Source organism: Rhinolophus ferrumequinum, unplaced genomic scaffold, assembly GCF_004115265.2.
Source record: "Rhinolophus ferrumequinum isolate MPI-CBG mRhiFer1 unplaced genomic scaffold, mRhiFer1_v1.p scaffold_87_arrow_ctg1_1, whole genome shotgun sequence".
NCBI classification, from domain to species: Eukaryota; Metazoa; Chordata; class Mammalia; order Chiroptera; family Rhinolophidae; genus Rhinolophus; species Rhinolophus ferrumequinum.
The window spans coordinates 464,803-484,437 of NW_022680445.1; the positions used below are offsets into that span (position 1 = coordinate 464,803).

Consider the following 19,635-nt stretch of genomic DNA (forward strand, 5'->3'; position numbering starts at 1 on the left):
TCAGACGCATTTCAAGTATATGTACGAAGTGTGATCAAGCAATACGGTGAATGTTTAAACAAAAAAAAAAAATTTATTACAGTAAAAGACACCTTGCCATTAATCCCCCTCAAAATACTCCCCCTCGCTTCTAACATACCTATCCCATGTGCTTGCCACTTTCTGAGGCAGTTCTGGAAGTCCTCTTCCGTGAGTGTCTTTAGTTGTGCTGTCATGGCTGCCTCGATGTCCTGAATCATTTTGACTTTAGGGAAGAGCCAGAAATCGCACGGTGCCAGATCTGGTGAATAAGGTGGGTGAGGACACATAGTACTGTTTTTATTTGTCAAATTAACAGAAGTGATGTGTGACATGGAGCATAGTCATGATGGAGGATGATTTGGGCACACTTTAAAACACACCTTCTCTTAATCGTAGCTCACACCCTACTGATTGCACCGAACAAGTTGAAACTTGTCACACAGTGTTACCAAGGTTCAGTGCTCCGCTTCCCATATTGAAGATCCCTGCCTTTCTGTTGGATGGCACTCGGCAGCAGCATTCAACGTATTTTGTCACTTCTGGAATGGCGATTTCTGTCAAATAAAATCATTATGGTGTGTCCTCATCCACTTGATTCACCGGATCTGGCACCGTGCGACTTCTGGCTCTTCCCCAAAGTCAAAATGACCATGAAAGGTAAACATTTGGAATCAATTCAGGACATCGAGGCAGCCACGACAGCGCAACTAAAGACACTCATGAAAGAGGACTTCCAGAACTGCTTCAGAAAGTGGCAAGAACAATGGGATAAGAGTCATCGAAGCAAGGGGGAGTATTTTGAAGGGATTAATGACAATGTGTCTTTTACTGTAATAATTTTTTTAATTTAAACATTCACTGTATGTTTTGATCACACCTCATGTATATGTGTATGTTAACAATAAAAGGATAGAAAAGGTACGCCATCAATATAACGTTAATCATAATCAGAAGAAAGCCAGAATGGCTACATTAATACCAGATACGGTGGTGGACGTCAGAGCAAATTACCAGGTAGAGAGGGTCCCCTCCAGGATACCACTTTACTTACACGTAATCCTTAGGCTGTGACAGTTCCTCAGACTTTCCCTGTTTTTGATGACCTTGACAGTGTTGAGGAGGATGTGTCAGGTGTTCTTCGGTTAGGACTCATCTGGTGTTTTCTCATTGCCCCTGGGATTATGGGTTTGGGGGAGAAAGCCCACAGACGTGAAGTACCATTTCAACACATCGCAGCAAGGGTGCGTGCTGTGTACCGACTTGTCAGTGTGATGTGACCCTGATCACCTGGCTGAGGCAGTGCTTGTCAGCTGTCTGCGCGCTACTTACTCTCCCTCGGTCCCACACTGTCCTCTGTGGAAGGCAGTCTCCAGACGCAGCCCACACTTAAGGGGGCTGGGGGGAATTACACTCCACCTCCCTGAGGCGGGAGTCTCTACATAATTTATTTAGAACTCTTCTGGGGAGATTTGTCTCTTCTCCCCCATTTATTTATTTACTCAGTCATTTATTCTCTTTTTTTGATTAGCTTCACCACATACACGTATAAGTCTAACCAACATGGTTTCGTTGGCTTGTTTTAGGGCTTTATGAAAATGGAGCCATGTGGGATGTAGTCCTCTCCCTTTTTCCTGCTTAACACAGTTTCCGAGAGTCATCTCTGTCCTTTGGGGAAGCTTTCTTCACTTTTCAGGCTGCAGGGTGCAGAATTGTGTGACTGTACACGCATTTGGCCTTTCTCCTGCTGATTGGGTAATTTGTTTCTCCTCTTTAACTGTCATAAGCAGCACTGCTCTGAGCACTGCTGTGCAGGTCCCCCGACTCACAGGTGCCAGTTTCTCTCCTGCTGACAAGTAGGACGAGTCGCCGCCTTGTACCGGGTGTCAGTGTTCACCTTTGCAGCGCTATTGCAAAGCAGCCGTCCCATTTTGCTTCTCCAGCAGAATGTGGGGATTCCCTTTGCCTCACAGCCTTCCTGACACTTATATCATCAGCCTTTTTCATTTGATCCATCTAGTGTAAAATGGTATCTTACTGTGATCTCAGTTAGGAAAGCGATTGAGCTCTTTTATTTATGTTTGTTCACCGTTAGTGCTGCCCTGCTATGCAACGATGGTGTCTTTTGCTTGCTTTTCAAATGATCTCTTTCTTCTTGAACTGTAGGAGTTTTTATATATTCTAGATACCAGTCTTTTGTCATTACACGTACTGCTTACAGCAGTTCCTTGGCCAGTATATTTCATTATATTTTGATGTATGAAAATTGATAACTCCTGCATGAGAATCCAGACTTTCTTTTAACTAGAACAGTCTTTTCCTGTGCTGACAATGGATACCACTCTTTATAAACTTTAATACTTTCATGTAAAAGGGGATCTTCTATTCTTACTGCTTTGCTGAAAGGACCATATCCATTTTGTGTTGTTTCAGTATTCAACAACCTCTTCTTTTATTTTTCAATTTGGAGGTAGAAAAGATAAAAGTTTTTAAATGCTGGAATTTTACTGACAGTACTTAAGTTATTTTTGCCAGGTATATAATCTTGTCTTAGACTGAGCCTTCTCAGTAGTTTAATGAGTTTTGCTAAACTTTTATCTTTCATTATCTTTACTGTGCTAGTCAGTTGCTAGAAAGAGTTGGAAGATTCACTTTTCATTATTAATCTGCATGTCATGAATATTTATGTATATTCTATGTGCTTTCACCCCTTTACTCACAGCAGATGAATAGTATAAAATTTAATTTTTAATTGGAATTCTTCTATGGCTTCCATCATAAGTAAAGAGCCCTTATTATGCAGAATTACAATGACCATATCAAAAGATGAGACTGTTTTAGATGAAGAAGCATCTTAAATTTGAATCCAACTGCAAATCAGGACTTCAGTATAGGACGTCTTAGACCCACAAGTGGATTCTTGTGGAGTGGCCATCAACAGCTACTGATAGGGTTTCGCCAGGCCATTCATCCATTCAGTTCTTCATATGCTTTGCTGGGGACATCATAGGCTCAGGCCCTTCGAAATGCTCTGTTTGCAAGGAGTTAAAATCCTTGTCCTCAAGGAATTGCATTTGGTGAGAGAAAATAGACAATTGATGAATATGTGTGTGAAGTAGTACTGGTCAGTGCCATGGAAAAAAGACAAGAGCGGGGGGTGAAGGGGATACAGCAGCTACGATAGATCCGGTAGGGCAGGTGGGGCCGGGCAGAGAGTTGCATTCAGTCAGGAATGGGACATGAGAGGGAGAGAGGAGCCAGAGAGGTGGCATTTGAACAGCGGCCTGAATCAAGTGAGGGAACAGGAGCTGTGCAAATACCTGGGGAAGAGCATTGCATGCAGTGGGCGTGGGTGCAGAGGCCCCAAGTCAGGAGCTTGCCTGGTTGTTCTGAGGAATAGCGAGCTTTGAATTTTATTCTAGTGTCATGCTGCAGGGAGGTTTCAGCAGAGGAGGGACACAAATCACCGTCCATTTTACAAGATCACACGGCTGCTGTTAGGGACCCAGACTGGAGTTACTGGAGACCAGCAGGAGGAAGTAGTCCAGGCAGGAGGTGCTGCTGGCTTGGAGTGGGGCAGTGGGGGGGCGCGACACTGCTTGGACTCCAGATGGGTTTTGAAGGCGAGCCTCGGTTTGCTGATGAATTGGATGGGGAGTGAGAGAGAAGAGTCCAGGATTGCTGTCCTGACGAGCAGCTGGGTGAATGGTTGTTTTCTGTGTCATTTGCTCAGAAAAGGACACTGTGGGAGACGGGGGTGTTGTTACTTATTTGATTTGCTCTCTTTTGTGTCTGGTGGGGAGAAGGAAGACTTCTGTTTGGACATGTTAAGTCTGAAATGCATATTAGACATGCAAGTGGGGATGTTCAATGGGCAGTTGGGCGTAGAAGTCTGGTGTTTGGGGAGGGAGCAGGGTGCAGAACTACGTTTGGGAGCAGCCTGCATACAGATGGTACTCAGAGCCAGGGGGATGGACAGACTCATCCAGGGAGCGAGGAGGTGGAAGAGAGGCCCCCAGACATCCTGGCTACTCCTGCATCTTGAGGTCAGAAGTACAAGTAGGAGCCAGCGGCGTGTGGAGGAAAAGGCTGATGGACAGGTTCAGCTGTCAGCATGCAGGTAAAGTGATGCAGAAAAGAGACACTATTCGTGACACAGTAGAGTGGGGGAATAACTGTAGGAGCAAGAGGGGTGGCATTCAGTGCACAGAGGGCAGGCCTCCAAGGGGCACCCAGATGCTCTCCCCAGGAATAAAGGGGACAATGGAGTGTTCGCAGGCGCGGGTAGATGTTTCCTTCTGATCGCTTCTGGTTTTCTTAGTAGAGTAGAAGCACGGTCATTCATCAGCTGACAGTGCAGGAAAGGAGGGGAGATACTAGCAGGTGGAGAAGAGCTGAAATAGACCCTTCGCAGAGGGAAAGAGGGGGAGTTCACTCGGGACATGGAATGGGCAGCCAGGCAGCACCAAGGGCTGGCCTGAGCCTGTGGTCAGAGTGAGACAGGCTGGTCAGTGGGTTGTGTTTCCTTTGCGCATTCTGTGGGGGCAGGTGTGAGCTAGGTGTAACTGCCCCCTTGATACTTTTGGTAGCCATGTCAGACTCTGATTTACAGCAACTGAGATCTCTGCAAGTGGCATGGGTTACTAAGTTTTCGCTTGCCTAAGTCAAGGGCAAAAATAATTATACTTGGAGTCACGTGAAGTGCATTCAGGGAAGGTAGTAGGTGGGACCAAGGAGGTTTGGTGTAGGTTATTGAGGAGGCGGGGATGGGACTGACTGAGCCTTGAGAAATAGGCTGCAGGAAAAGCAGTGGTGGGAGAAGGTGACTGTGGTTATGGAGGGGGTAGGATAGTCAGCAGGGCAGGCACTGGCGAGGTAAGTCAGGTAACCAGTGGCAGGTGTTACTTACACGCATTGCTTAGCAGGAGGGTGGACTAGTCGAGATCTAATACCATCATCTCACAGAATAGCCTCTTTGCTTTCTTCAACAGCACTGGGACCCAGGAGCTGCACTGGAGTCAGCACAGGAGAACTCCTAGGTGTAAAATGCGCAGAGTGGGATGTAGATTACCGTAGACTACCGGTTACTGGAAAATCAGCCACATTGATTCTCAGACTAGTACGGAAGCGATAGATACAAGATGAGCCTGCAGGAACTTGTGGTGCCAGAAAGTAAGGATGTGCTCAAAACACATACACTCACACACTCACACACATACACTCACACATTCACACACTCACACTCACGCATGCACACAAACACACACAACACACATATATGCACACATACACACAACACACACCCATACATACACATACACACACGACACACACACGTATGCATGCACAACACACGCACACTCACACGACACGCACATGTGCGCACACACAAAAAATGATGGTGGTATGTCAAAGGGACAGAGGTGCCAACTGAGAGAGCTCCCAATAGCCAAAGTTAGAACAATTTGAGCAACAAATTAGATAAGGAGTATTGGATTGTAACCCAAAGTATGAAATAAATATCTGTAAGTTCATACTAATATACATAAATGATTGGATAAATTTTTTTTAAATGGGGGAGGAGAGACAAATCTCCTGTGCAGAATTCCAAATAATTTTTGTAGACAGTCTCCCTCAAGGAGATGTAGCATAGCAACCCACCCCTAGGTGTGGCCTTTCCTGGAGACGTCCTTCCAAAAAACACAGAGCGGAAAAGGAGAAAAAGAATGACTTTACAGTGGGCAAACCTGTATGCCACTACCTCAGCCAGACAATCAAGGTCAATATCAACAGTGTATCAACCTTTGATATGATGCCGTGACAATGGCACTTTACCTCTGTGGTCTTCCTCCCCCAAACCCATAACCTCAGTTTAATGAGGAGAAAAACATCACACAAATCCCAACTGAGGGATGTTCTACAAAATACCTGACAAGTATTCCTCGAAACTGTAAAAGTTATCAAAATCAGCAAAGCCTGAAACTGTCACAGCCAAGCGGACCCTAAGGAGACGTGAGAACAAAATGCAATATGGTCTCCTGGATAAGATGCCAGGATAAGAAGAGGGCATTAGGTAAAAACTGAGGACATCTGAGTAAGCTATGGACTCTATTTAATAACATGTCGATATTGGTTTATTAATTGTAACAAATGTACCATGCAAATGTAAGATGTTAATAATAAGGGAAACTAAAACAGTTCTAAAACGCAAATTTATTTTAAAAAATTGCTACACATGCTATTAATCTTTGTTTCCTCATTCTATTTTCTTGAATGATAGGGAAGATTTCCTTAAAAGAATTGTGCATTTGGAATAAATACTAGCATTTATCTTTCCAAAAGCATTTGTAGAGGTTATCTGTGTAGTGGTTAAACCCAGAGTAGCCCAGGTCCCCTCTTACTGTATTTGGTCCCTCCCTGCCTGCCCTGGGCCAGGCTCCCTGCAGAGCATGACGGGTGAGGCTCCTGTTCTCAGGGCGAGGTGCAGAGGGGCTGTCTGTAATTTCCATTCCCATTAAATAGGAAAATGTAAAACAATGCTTAGGAATGGGAGCATAAGCCATGTAGAGCGGAAAAACTAAAATGATTGGTAGCTTAATCATATTTGAAAATTGTAAGACCCAGATAATATGGAATGTGTTCTTTAAATCACTGTGCTTCTCATTTCACCCCTGTATGTTTCAGAATGAGACAGAGAACCATGAATAATAAAGCGGTAAGGAAAATGGTTAGGTATTGATTGGTGTAACTGAATTCATTAGGAAGAATTGAGGACACTCATGACATGTATATTTCGATATGTTTATGAAATAGACACTTAAGTCATAAAAGTTAGAAGTACTTTCTGGTTGTGGAAAAAAATAGTAATGCCTAATAACCCCCTGAAAATGGTGACTGATGGCTGTTTGCTCTGGGAGCAGTGGGTGTGCATGATACTTCACACGATGGTCAGGTTTCGCCAAAGAGATCAGTGTTCATTTTCATATAGGGGTATATTTCTTCCTTCCTATTCTTTTTTTAAGTTCAGCTTTATTGAGGTAGAATTGATGAATAAAATTGTAAGATAAAGGGTACATCGTCGTGATTTGGTATATTCATATATTATGAAAAGATTCTTCCCATCTAGTTAATTAACACATCCATCACTTCACAGATTTACCTTTTTTTTTTTTTTTTGGCGAGAACATTTAAGTTCTACTCTCTTAGGAGATTTCTATTATACGATACAGTGTTATCAACTGTATAGTCTCCAGGTTTTACCCTAGATCCTCAGACCTTACAGCTGAAAGCTTATACCCTTTTACCAACCTCTTCCTATTTTTCCTATTTCCCCCACCCTCACCACCCTTGGCAACCACTTTTCTACTCTTTTTCTATGAATTTGACTTTTGGGGGTGTTTTTTAATTGCTGATAGGGTTCCCATTGCTCCATTATTACTGTGATGTGTTCCAGGTTGGTGGAAGAGAGTGTAGATTCCAACTCGTGTAGTTATTTGGAATTTCATTTATTTTAGCATCAATACAGTGTGATAAAATTGGCTTATTAAATGACAGTGATTCTCCAGAGTGATGGACTCAGGCGTCACTTGCCATTCACAATCTTCTTCCCTGTGTGATGCCTCTCTACGACGTCTCTGAGGAAGCTGAGAAAGGTTAGCAAAGGTTAGCAACATGGATACTCTCATGGCTTGAGTGGTAAATTTTGTGTAAAAGATAGCATTTCCCAGATTCCAGCTGAAGTACCAGAATCTCCAGTTCTACTTCTTCTGCAAAATGTCATAGGCACTGGTGAGTTTTGTTGACCTGTAGACTGGTCTTTGGAATACTGGTTGTGTCCGGGCATTTTACTTAGTATCTCTTAGTAAATGACTTGCTTGGTGATTAACTTCTGAAAACAAGTTGATAAACTCACATTTTAAGGTACTTTTCTTAATGTGGTTTAGTAGGGGTGGGTGAGTAGGGGGGTGGGTCCTGGCAGTAAGGATGGAAAAATAGTAGATATTCATTTAAAAAAAAAAAAAAAGATGAGGGGGGTATAGGTGAACAAGCTAGATTTATTATCAAGTATAAAATTCTCTTTTTTTCTTGAGAATTGCCATCCATTAACAAATCCTGTTCAGAATCCAGTAAAAAGAAGATTCACTTAAGAAATAATGTGTACCTTACACCCAGTAGGGTGGCTGCTCTGCTACCCAAAAAAAAAAAACAAAATACAGAAACCCCAAATAACAAGCATTGGGGAGAATGTGGAGAAATTGGAACCCTTGTGCATTGCTTGTGGGCATGTAAAATGGTGCCGCGGTTATGGAAACAGTGTGGTGGTTACTCAAAAAATTAAAAATAGAACTACTGTATGATCCAGCAATTCCACTTTTGGGTACATAGCCCAAAGAATTGAAAGCAGAGTCTTAAAGAGATATTTGTGCACCTATGTTCATGTAACAGTATTCACAATAGCCAAAGGGGAAGCAACACGAAAGTCATCCATGGCCGAACGGGCAAACACAGTGTGGTACACACACACACACACACACACACACACACACACACAAAAAAAACCGGAATATTTTTCAGGCTTAAAATGGAAGGAAACCTGACACCTGCTACAACATGGATCAACTTCGAATACATTACGCTAAATGAAATAAGCCAGTCACAAAAGGAAAAACACCGGATAATTCCACTTATATAAGGTCCCTAGAATAGTCGAGTTCCTAGAGACAGAAAGTACAATGATGGTAGCCAGGGGAAAGGGGATGGTGAGCTAGTGTGTAATGGGGACAGCGTTTCAGTTTTAGAAGATGAAAAATTTCTGGACACAAGTGGTAGTGATGGTTGCACAACAATATAAATGTACACTTAACATAAAAATTATCATTTTAGCCATAATTAAGTGTATTTTACCATAATTGATAAAAAGAGATCGTGTGGTGTGTGTACGTGAATGTCTACTAATACTTCCTGTAATCACTCTTTAAAAAGTGGTAAATGCTGCTCTGGGCTCCTGGGCTGTGTCCAGTGGGCACGTGGCAATGCCCGTGGGCAGTGGAGCCAGCAGCCTGAGAAATAGACACTTGGGAACAGGAGCCCTGCGGTGTTGGGCGTGCTCGCCGGGCCCAAGGGCTGGCAGAGACACCTGGAGGGCCAGGGATGGGTGGGCAGCAAAGGAGGAGAAAAAGCCAGTGACCCCCATCCGGGTATTTAAGTGTCTGTTTTCACTTGCTGTTTGTCTGGAATAAACATCAACAAATACTTGAAGTTTATGTTTTCAAAATAACTTGCCTGCGCCTCCTTGTCTTTCAAATGGATTCCAGTAAGTGTTGTGGACACATGAACATCCCTCCAGACTGAAAAGCCGGTATCATTAGTGTTCACTAGGATGGAAGATGGGAGGTCCCCAAGAACCACTGGGGAGACCTCCCTAAATAGGATTCAGTACTGTGGCATCTCAACTCTCTGGCGAGCATTTGACATCTTGCCTTGCTATTTTAAGTTTTCTCTCCTTTTAAATTGCACTATCGTAATCTGCTGCAAATCTATTTTTGAATCCCTGTAAAAGCTTCATTCAAGTCCAGTGAGTCCTGTGACTCGGCATTACATGGATGTAGGAAGAGCGAGACTGTCTGGCATTCGTCCCGCATGGACCAGGTGTGAGGTACTTTCTGTGCATTATCACATTTGATCCTCACAGAAGCCCCGACCCCATTTACAAGCACAGAAATGGAGGTCAGAGTGGTCAGCTTCCCCCAAGGTCACCCACCTCGTAGATGCTGACACTGGACTCTAAACCCTGGCCTTCTCCGCCTGGAGAGGAACATTCGTAGAAATGCGTCACATCGATGGCCATACAGGGAACCTACACAGAAGTCAAAGAGGAAGAGGCTTTACAGGCCACAGGCTTGGACTATTATCCCATAAAATTAGAAAACAAATCCTAGAAAAACCCCCTCCAGAATAACCCATGGAGCAAAGGTCACCAGGGTCTCAGTGACTTGACCTTGTACCGTCCATTCAGCCCCACTTCCGTAGCAGGAGCAGCTGCGGGAAGGTGGCAATCCTGTCCCCATGACAGCGATCAACCCGCACCATGGGGAGGGGGCAGCCAGAGGATCTCAGCTTGGCTACCCTGTGTTTTTGCATTGGGAAATTCAACTCATCTAGCCTTCCTTACCCGCCTTCTAATGAAATATTGAAAACCCAACAAGGCCCTTCCCAGATCACACCTGGCGATTGGGAGCTGCCGCTGTTTCTGCCTTAGTAGTGGCATTTGCCAGTTTATCAAAATGAAATTGACATTCAGTCTTGTTTATCAGTATCTACCTTCCCTTGGGATTTTTTTTTTCTTTTCTTTTTTTTTTTAGCTATGCTTCAAAATTCAGCTACCAAGGAAAGCTACCAGATAGGACAGGGTAATAGATAAAGCCCAGGCTTTGTGAGAAGACCGTTCTAGTGGGTTTGGATCCCAGCACAGGCCCTTTCTAGCTGTGTGGATGTGGACGAATTATTTAATATCTCTTTGCCCCAGTGTCATCATTCATTAAATATAGCTGTAGGTAATTTCTGTTTCAGAGGTTGGCCATAAATATGTGATGAGCTAACATGTATCAAACAGGGTCGTGCGGGTATAAGGTGAGTTGCTCATGCGGTAGCCTCGCCCCCGTCAGTCACTCAAACGGCAGCTTGTCCGGCTCCGCTCCCTCTCTGGGGAAAAACGGGGTGTTGAGCCCAGCACTGTTGTTGATTTGCGCTTTCACATGTAGTACTTTCGTGCCTTGGGGAAGTGGTAAGACCTTGACTCTTGTCACAGCTTAATTAACTTCCTGAGCGTTGGAACTGCCCCTAGATTCCATATTGTGTCCTATTTCAAGTTGAAGTGTATTAGCTGTAATTAGTGACACTGCTTGTGAAAAGCCACCGACTGGCCTTTCTCTTCCCCCACAGGAGACCACAGGTTCCTGCCAACTCCTGTCAAATTAGTTGGCATCTGGCAAGTCTTTTATCTACAACACAACTTGAAACTTTAATAAAGGATTTATAAGGTATTTTAGTTGCTTCTGATACCGCTTTTTTGAGTAGGTCTTCTTGATGCAAATGTACTGTTTTAAAATATGTGCAAATGTACACCAAGGGAGAAAAACGTAGGAGTATTCCTGTTTAGGACTGGCCATAGCATTACTCACTGCATTCGCTTCCTATGCCCCATTGCAACTTGCCACAAACTGAGGGTCTCCGAGAACGTGCTCCTTGTGCCAAAGGCTTGAATCACAGGAGAACAGACGCCTGGTCTGTCTTGCTCACCAAGAAACCCTGGTGCCTTGGAAGCCTGTCTGCTGCAGCATCATAAGTGCTTAGTAAATCCTGTCTGAATGAAGGAAGGGGTCGCTGGGACACAATCCCACCTTCCATTTATAAAGTGTGCTGTGGTGTACAGACGGCTTTAATTATGATTGTGGTTTCCTTGCTTGCGTCCCTTCTCTGCTGGGCTGTGTGCTCAGGGCTTTCTTTACAAGCTCCTAAGTGAGGTGCTGTCACCACCCCATGTTACAGACAAGGCAGCTGGGCTCAGGTGGCACAGTAGGGCTCCAGCCCATGCCTGGGTGACACTGAACCCCACCCTCTTAAACACTCCATTTGTAGTCTTCTCCTAAGCATCTTGTGAGGCCAGGCAAGGACTGTTATCCCCATTTTACAGAACGTGTTGAAGTCCAAAGTGGACTTACAGATGCTCAGCTGAGGTTAGAATGCTAAATTCTTGGCTCATATCTTCTATTTGCCATTATGACCAAGTGGTGCAGCCCGGTCCCTGAGACCTCACTGGAAATACTGGGACCATTTTTGGATGTTGTAGGAACACTGGCTATTATAAGGAGTATATAACCCAACTATAACCCAGCAAGATGCAGCGAGCAGGATCATTTTTAGAAAGAAAATAGGGTCTTAGAATAGGATTGATGTTATTTTAGGAGTTCGTGAAAACTGTTGAGCCAAGAAAATTTTTATGGCTTTTCCAGTTTGTTTAGCTTTTTTTTTTTTTTTTTTCTTTTCTTTCTTTTACTCTTCTCCCACCTAAGACATGAAAAAGCAGCTTAGCTTGTTAGGTTCTCTTATAGATTCTTTTATTCAGGATAACATGCAATTCTTGCTAAGCTCTGTTCTAGAGTGGTTACATGACATATAAGATAGGATCTGGCTATGTAATATCAAATTTGTGGCTCTTCTTTCTTTTGGCTAGGCCTAGGTGATAACTTAGCCATAGTTTAAAAAGGCAAAAATTCGTTTTCTTGAACTGCCTAAGTTCCAGTGACAAACATGCATTCTTCTTCGGCCCTGACCTCTATGATTCTGTCTTACACTAAATCAAAATACCATCTCCAACGTAAAATTTCTTCGTTAGTCAGAATGTACTTTTTAAGACTTCTTTCTGTTAAGACTTTCCATATTAGAAATTTAAGTCAGTTTGTGTGTCTAATTTTATTGTAGAATAATCTTGGTTCCTCGCCACTCCCTTCCTATTCCAATCCATACTACACGCCATAGCAAAATTACTGTTAACTGAAAATAGCACGTGCTCCTGTGGGCTCTTAAGAAACAGTTTCCCTAAGTCTCAGGGGTGGAATCTGAACTGTTGCCCAATAGGCAGTTCCTTCCAGAATGGGCCTCCAGCCAGCTTTTCCAACCCCTGTTGGCGAAGAGAAGAAAGATCAGACGTGGGCAGGAATACGGGGTGATGGTGTATGTATGTATGTGTGGGAGGGGTGTACTTTACTTCACACTGAAATGGCTTTAAAAAAGAAAACGTCCAGAAATGCATATCCTGTTTACTTTTTTTTTTTAATTACTCTCTGGAGTCATTTATTCTTCATTCTTCTGCTTAGTAATGTGTTCCTGCCCCTGATTCTTGCTTATACCTTTTTGGCCTGGTGTGCCCTTCCCCAGCTGTCTCCTCTCCAAGTCCTACCCATCTTTCAAGACTGAAATCAGTTTCCTTTTCCTTGTCCCCTTCCCCAAGTCCCAGTTACCTATCCTTTCTCTCAGCTCCCTGCATTTACCTGCTGGTTGTTCAGTGTCACCTCCTTCCATCACTCCTGGGTTTGCTCCCTTTCTGTGTGAATACTCTTCCTGCCCACCTACTTGTCCCGGAGGGCCGTGGCCCTGGCGTTTTATAGCAGAAGCCATGAGGGCCGCTGTCCATGGCCACAGCTCTGCTCCTGAAACAAGCTGACGGTGTGGATGGTGCTGCCAAGGCAGCCTCCTGCACAAACGGCCGATGAAGGTTGGGGGAAATGTGGGATCAGGTAGTAGTTGAGTTTCAGAAGCGGAAGTGTTCAGGAATTGGTTGACTTTTAACTGTGGATGTGTGGTTACTCTAATGGGGCTGCTGTTAATTGGCTGACATTCACAAGCCCTGGAGTGAGACGATTGCTGGTTGGTGGACTTTATTGGGGTGAGATGGTTGTTGACTGCGTCGCCCTCTGAAGTCCTGGGGTGAAGCACGTGTTGATTGACAGACTGGACTGGAGTGAGGTGGTGGTTGATTGGCTGGCCCCCTGAAGCTTTTATGTAGATGGGAAGCTGTCATAAAGCAATTAGAATAGGGTAAAAACCCATCGCCATGGCCAAGGGACAAGTCCTTTCCAAGGGGCATAGGAATTTTTTTTTATTTTCACCTGTACTAGAATAATAGATTTCCTGGGCTGAAATAAATCTATCAAAATACAGACCACACATTAGACCCTCACCCAACCATCCACCCCTAGAAGTGAGCACATGAGCACAGATTTGGGAGATGATACACCTGGTCTCAAATCCTGACTCTCATTTAACAAGTCATTTAATCTCCGTGATCCTCAGTGTCCTAAAGGATAGTACCACGCAGAGAGATGGATGTTCTGTTGATTCAACAAGTTGATGTGTGTCAAGTACCCAACATACCTTCAACGTTTGCTTTCCTAAACTGGACATTTGCGTTTTCACTACAGTCCACAGTCTACTGACTTGGGAACGCAGCCTGAGGAGGCATTTGATGACTCAGTTCCCTCTTCTAGTTAGAAGGTTTTTCCCTTCTAAGGCCTGTCAGCATCAGGAGCTGTAAAACACTGATGCTGAGGCTTCAGTCCTGGAGATTCTGCCATCATTCATCTGCGGGAGAGCCCAGGCGCTGGTATTTTTTAAGCTCCCACGTGATGTTCAGTGTGCATAGATACTTACCATGCCCAGCCGCCTCCTTACCTAACTGCTGTGCCTGTGGTTAAGTCATGCAGCAAATTAATAAATTGCTTTGATTGATCTTAAGTGATGGGCTGTTCTTGTTAAAAACTCTTTTGAAAATTGTGTAATTAAGAAACAAACCTGGGATTCAAATAGGATGTTCTCTGAGTTCCGTTCCCATCACTGCTCTCATTATTAAAATAATAACAAAGTCCTTTATGACTTTCAGAATCTAACCTGACAGGAAGGTCGGTCAGGATAGAGATACATGGCATGGACTTGAGATTTTCTGAAAGTAGATAACAAAATTGTCTACCGTTAGAAAATGAGCTTTGTGTAAATTCTATCCCATTCGTTGTTATATACATTATACCTAAGGTTTGTTAAACAGATCCTCCTTCCCAAAAGGTTTGTTATCTCTGAATTATGAAGTTAATCCATGAAAAAGAAGAACATGCATTATTTATACGTTTCTGTAGCATCCAGTAGAAAATTTCATGTTATTTAAAAATTATATTTACGCCGCCATGGAGTCAATGTACATAGGTCACCTCTGTAATCCTGAAGTCATCCCTATAAAATAGTGAGACCCCTTTTGTCAGAGAAGAGAGGGATTTTAGTCAGTAGTCTTTCTATTATTCCTTTCTTCCTAGTTTGGAGGAAACTTCTAGCCAGTGGAAGGATTGAATATTAAATGTTTCTGCTGAAAAAAGACTGGCCCATATTTACCTAAGAATTATGGAGCTGCTGAAATAGTTGATAATTATATTTATTTTAGTCATTCGGATATACCTTTGCTATTTATTACTTCCAGAATTGACTTTTCTACGTATATACTATGCTATATTTGTTGATATTAATAAACTTTTTATTTTGGAATAATTGTATATTATGGTTCACTTGGTGTTCCCGCATTTTATGGGTCTTGACAAATGTAAAATGGCATGTATCCAGGATGAAAGCGTCATACAGAGCATGTCACTGCCCTAAGGGCCCTCTGTGCTCTGCCTGCTCAGTCCTCCCTCCCTCTTTGCCCCCCTCGCCCCTGGAAACCACAGATCTTTTCACTGACTCCATAGTTTTGCCTTTTCTAGAATGTCGCATAGTTGGAATTGTTCAAGAAAACATTCGTCATGTCACTTGTTAAAGAACGGGTAGGCAGACTATTCAGGGGGACTGCTACACGGGAGTTTGGCAGTAGGGGAGAAGATTGGGCTCAACTGAAGGAAGAGTAGGTATTTATAGCCAAGGAAAAGGGTGGGGGTCGGTGAATGGAAAATTGCTAAGAGGAGGTGTCAGAGGTAAAGGGATGTGTTCTGGCTAACCTGACCTAAGAGGATTCTTCCCGAAGGCAGGCCAATGTGATCACGCATCACCTGGCTGAGGGGACGATTCTGGCTCAACCAACTTAACAGGATTCTTGTTAAAAATTGAGTAATGTAAAGACAGATATGGAAGTACAAAAAATCAATGCCTGGTTTGGAAGAGGATTCATAAGAGCCTGACGAAAGTCTGATCAAAGAAAGTTCCTTTGTGGGAATCAGACCATTTGTGGCCTTTTCAGACTGGCTTCTTTCACGTAGTGATATGCATTTAAGGTTCCTCCATGTCTTTTCATGGCTTCATAGCTCATCTCTTTGTATCGCTGAGTAAAATTCCGTTATCTGGATGTATCGCAGTTTATTTATCCATTCATGTACTGAAGGCCCTCTTGATTGCTTCCAAATTTTGGCAATTATGAATGAAGCTGCTGTGCAGATTTCAAGAATAATTTTACATTTATAGAAGTCACAAAGATAGGACGAACCATTCCCGTGTGTCCTTCACTCAGGTTCTCCCAGTATTAACATCTTACGTAGCCACGTCACATTTGTCAGAACTAAGAGGTTAGCCTCAGTGCGTTACCATTAACTAGACTTTATTTAGATTTCACCAGTGTTTCCACTCATTTTCTCTTTCTGTTTCAGGATCCAATCCAGGGTACCACATTGCATTTATTTTCATTTTAATTTATAGGAAGAGTTTGGAGGTGTTGTGTTCATTAAATATGTTCATAAAATTCAGCATATCCTAAGAAAATGGGTGTACACATATCAGCTATAAGGAACTGACGTTGCTTCATCAAATGAACACAATTATGATAGCGTTGTTTAGAATTTTTTGGAAGTTTGTTTTTGGCAGAGCATGCAGAATTCCCAGTACACAAAATTAAGATTTATTTCATAAGGTTACTGTTTCTAAACAAAATGCTAAAGCTTACTGAAAGAAGGTCATGTTAAGGTTGAGTGTTTCAAGACCCAGGAGAAAACCGGTTGCCAAGTCGTAATAAAAGCTGTCAGTTGCATAATTTTTCAAGTTGATGCAAACGATGCAGTGTTTGGTTGGTTCTCTAATGAGCGTCTCCAAATGTTTTGCTGGCAGGAGGACTCCATGAAAGATGACAGAAGAAGTCATTGTTATAGCAAAGTGGGACTACACGGCCCAACAGGACCAGGAGCTTGACATCAAGAAAAATGAGCGCCTGTGGCTGCTGGACGACTCCAAGACGTGGTGGCGGGTGAGAAACGCGGCCAACAGGACGGGCTACGTGCCATCCAACTATGTGGAAAGGAAGAACAGCCTGAAGAAGGGCTCCCTGGTGAAGAACCTGAAGGACACACTAGGTGAGTGTTCGCGGCTTGAGGACCCAGGTTCTAGCTGAACTCTTTTCCGTTATGGAGAGGGAGGAAACCTGGTGCTTTTTGAGGAGAGAGTGTTCATCTCTTTAGTTGGTGTTTAAAAAAAAAAAAAAAAAGTCTGCTTTAAATGTTGACTTCTTCCTAGTGGTATTTTTCCTTAATGTCTGAAAATTAATAGATCAAGATGGATAAATACGATGTTTGTCATTTCCTGGAGGATTTGGCATTTGGTGCTTTATATAAGCGGGCGCGTCTGTATTTTTGGACCCTTGTACGTGTTTCTGTCTCCTGGCATCAACATTCTAGACGATCCTGAAATGGAATTACCACCTCTAAAAATGTCAACAGCTCTGCCTAGATCATTCCATCAAATTGTTTCTCTCTTACAAATCCCGTCCACTGGGTTTGTATGCACAGAGAAGGGGATAGCGAGAAAACCTTTGAACCCCGGGTGAATTTCATACGACAGGCCTGGACAGTGTTAGCTAAGTTGGCAACTGGGCGAGCACCAGTGTGATGTCATCCAGGCCATCCAGGGTCACTCAAAAGGGGACTGTGGGGAGCTCAGCTCAGCTGGCTCATCGTCCAGCTTTCTTTCTAGATGCCTCTTTCTCTTCTCCAGTATCTGGACATGGGAAAGGCCACCTTGAATCACGGGAAGTTAATGGTGGCCAGTTTTGCCTTTGTATTTTGTATGCATATCAGACTTACTTGTAGTGGTTACTGCTTCAGATCACGTGAGAAAACTGTGAAGGCACTTCTAAAGAATGGCTGAACTGAGCTACCGTTTTAAAAAGTTATTGTTGCCTCCTTACGTGGGTTGGTTCTGCTGGTTATCACTTAAGAGTTTGCTACTGAAATAGGTCAATATTATCACCCATGTTACATTTACTTGAGTTTTTTCTTTTTATCTCTAACAGGGATTATTTTTTTCATTTAGAGGAGAGGGTAACAGGTGGAAAACGGAAAAGAAAATTATACACCTAATGTGGTGGGTGTTACAAAATATATGTCTTTCATTTTATGCAATCTTGAAAAGTCTACTAACTCTCTCTTCAAAACCATTTAAAACTTTCTTTTGTTGGGTAGTGTTTTTGGCTTAGGGCTTAGATTGTGCCCATGATTTGGCAAGAGAAACGAGACACAGGCCTGCATGTGAATCGCACCAGCTCACCAGCTATCAAAGATTCTGAGCCTGATGTAGAAATTCCATTTTTCATAAGCAGTCTGATTCTTTTACTAAACTGACACCACTTTATCTTTTTTTCCAAGCAAGTTACTTGAAAGAAATATTATTGTCCTGTGTTTATAACTCTTAAATAACTGTGGTAAAAGAAATGGGGTAGCCTCAGTAGATCAATACTTTTAAGAGTGCCCTGAGCCTAACTTTTTTTATTTTGTCCAATTTCAGCCTCTCACCCACCAAAGTCCCCTTTCTTGGAAATGCTAAACATTGTTGACTTGTTTTGTCTTCTTTCTTATCCAGTTTTTAAAATACAGCCTCAAAATCCTGGTAAAGAATGAAATAGCCAGAGATTGAATGAATTGCTGGGCAGTAAAATAAGGCAAAGCAAGTCCTCTGAATTATCTAGAAATTTCCTTCAATAGTTTGTCCTTTTTTTCCTTCAGTTTTTAGAAGGAGAGAAGGCACAGCCTCAGTTTGCAACTATTAACCACATCTTTCGCCTAGCGTTTGGTTTTTTCACAAGCTGTGATCAGAGCTGGGATCGGGTCAGCATACTCGGTACTGCAGGTCCTCAGAGGCTGAGGACACTCACTGTAGCAGCCTGTGCTCACGCTGGGTGCTGAGCCCGCGGCCCCGCCCCTGACAGATGGCCGCCCGGCTCTGCTGGAACACGTCTGCTTCCAAGTCAGCCAGTTCCATTTTTGGAGAGCACAGATTGTTAGAAAGCTCTTCCTTAAATAGAATCAAAGTTTGCTTTTCTTTACTTTCTCCCCTTGGCTGTCATTTGCCTTCAAGAGCTGCGCTGAGTGAAGTGTGCTCTTTTGTCAAGTGACAGTTCTCCTCCAGGCTTGTCTCCATTCAGGCACACATTGCCTTGGAAACGATTGTACTGAGCATTTTATATTGTAAAAATACAAGTAAAATTGTGTTTTGAACATCCATATCTATTAGCAGCAGTTGATATTCATAGTCTAAAGGCTCTTGGGGGGGTCAGTATTTCCATCACTGGAGAGAAATGCCCCCCTTTGTGGTAGGTCTTTTTGTTTTGATGTGTCTATGCTGCTCCCCCAAAACCCTGCTTTTGTTGGACAAAGAGAGACCTTGTTACTTCCGCATGAGTTTTCCATTGTCCTGTTAAGCAGTATCAAAGAGAAGGGGGCACCCATGACAGTCCCCACACTGGGGTGATGGAGACACTTATGTCTCCACAGCAGACTTCCTTATCAAGAAGGAAGGTGAGAAAACGGTCTGGTTCTGTAACCCCTCCTGTCCCCCAGGGGTCTCTATCACTAAAAAAATTGGAACTAAAGTGTTCCTGGCTTCCTGTTTACGTTATTGACGCCAGCGCACTGTCAGAATTACAATATGGTTGTAGATCGTTTATGCAGCCAGTAGAAATGATCTCTACCACATATCGGGATTGAAAACTACACTGCGTACGCTGACCTCATAGCTACTCTTGGTATCATCCACATTTGTAATTTGTACTGCTATGGAAATCCACCCAATTCCTAATTCCAATGTAAGATTTCCCTGGTAGATGCC

At 43.2% G+C, this 19,635-nt stretch overlaps 1 protein-coding gene across 3 annotated transcripts in view; it reads left to right on the forward strand.

Moving 5' to 3' along the window:
* The window catches only part of NCK2 (NCK adaptor protein 2), a 139,740-nt gene that overhangs the window by 84,212 nt on the left and 35,893 nt on the right, over window positions 1-19,635 (forward strand). For all 3 annotated transcript variants that reach the window (XM_033102359.1, XM_033102360.1, XM_033102361.1), the window contains exon 3: window positions 16,648-16,889. In XM_033102359.1, coding sequence (XP_032958250.1) covers window positions 16,664-16,889 — 226 coding nt within the window. In that variant the 5' untranslated portion in view covers window positions 16,648-16,663. The remainder of the gene's footprint in view (window positions 1-16,647; window positions 16,890-19,635) is intronic.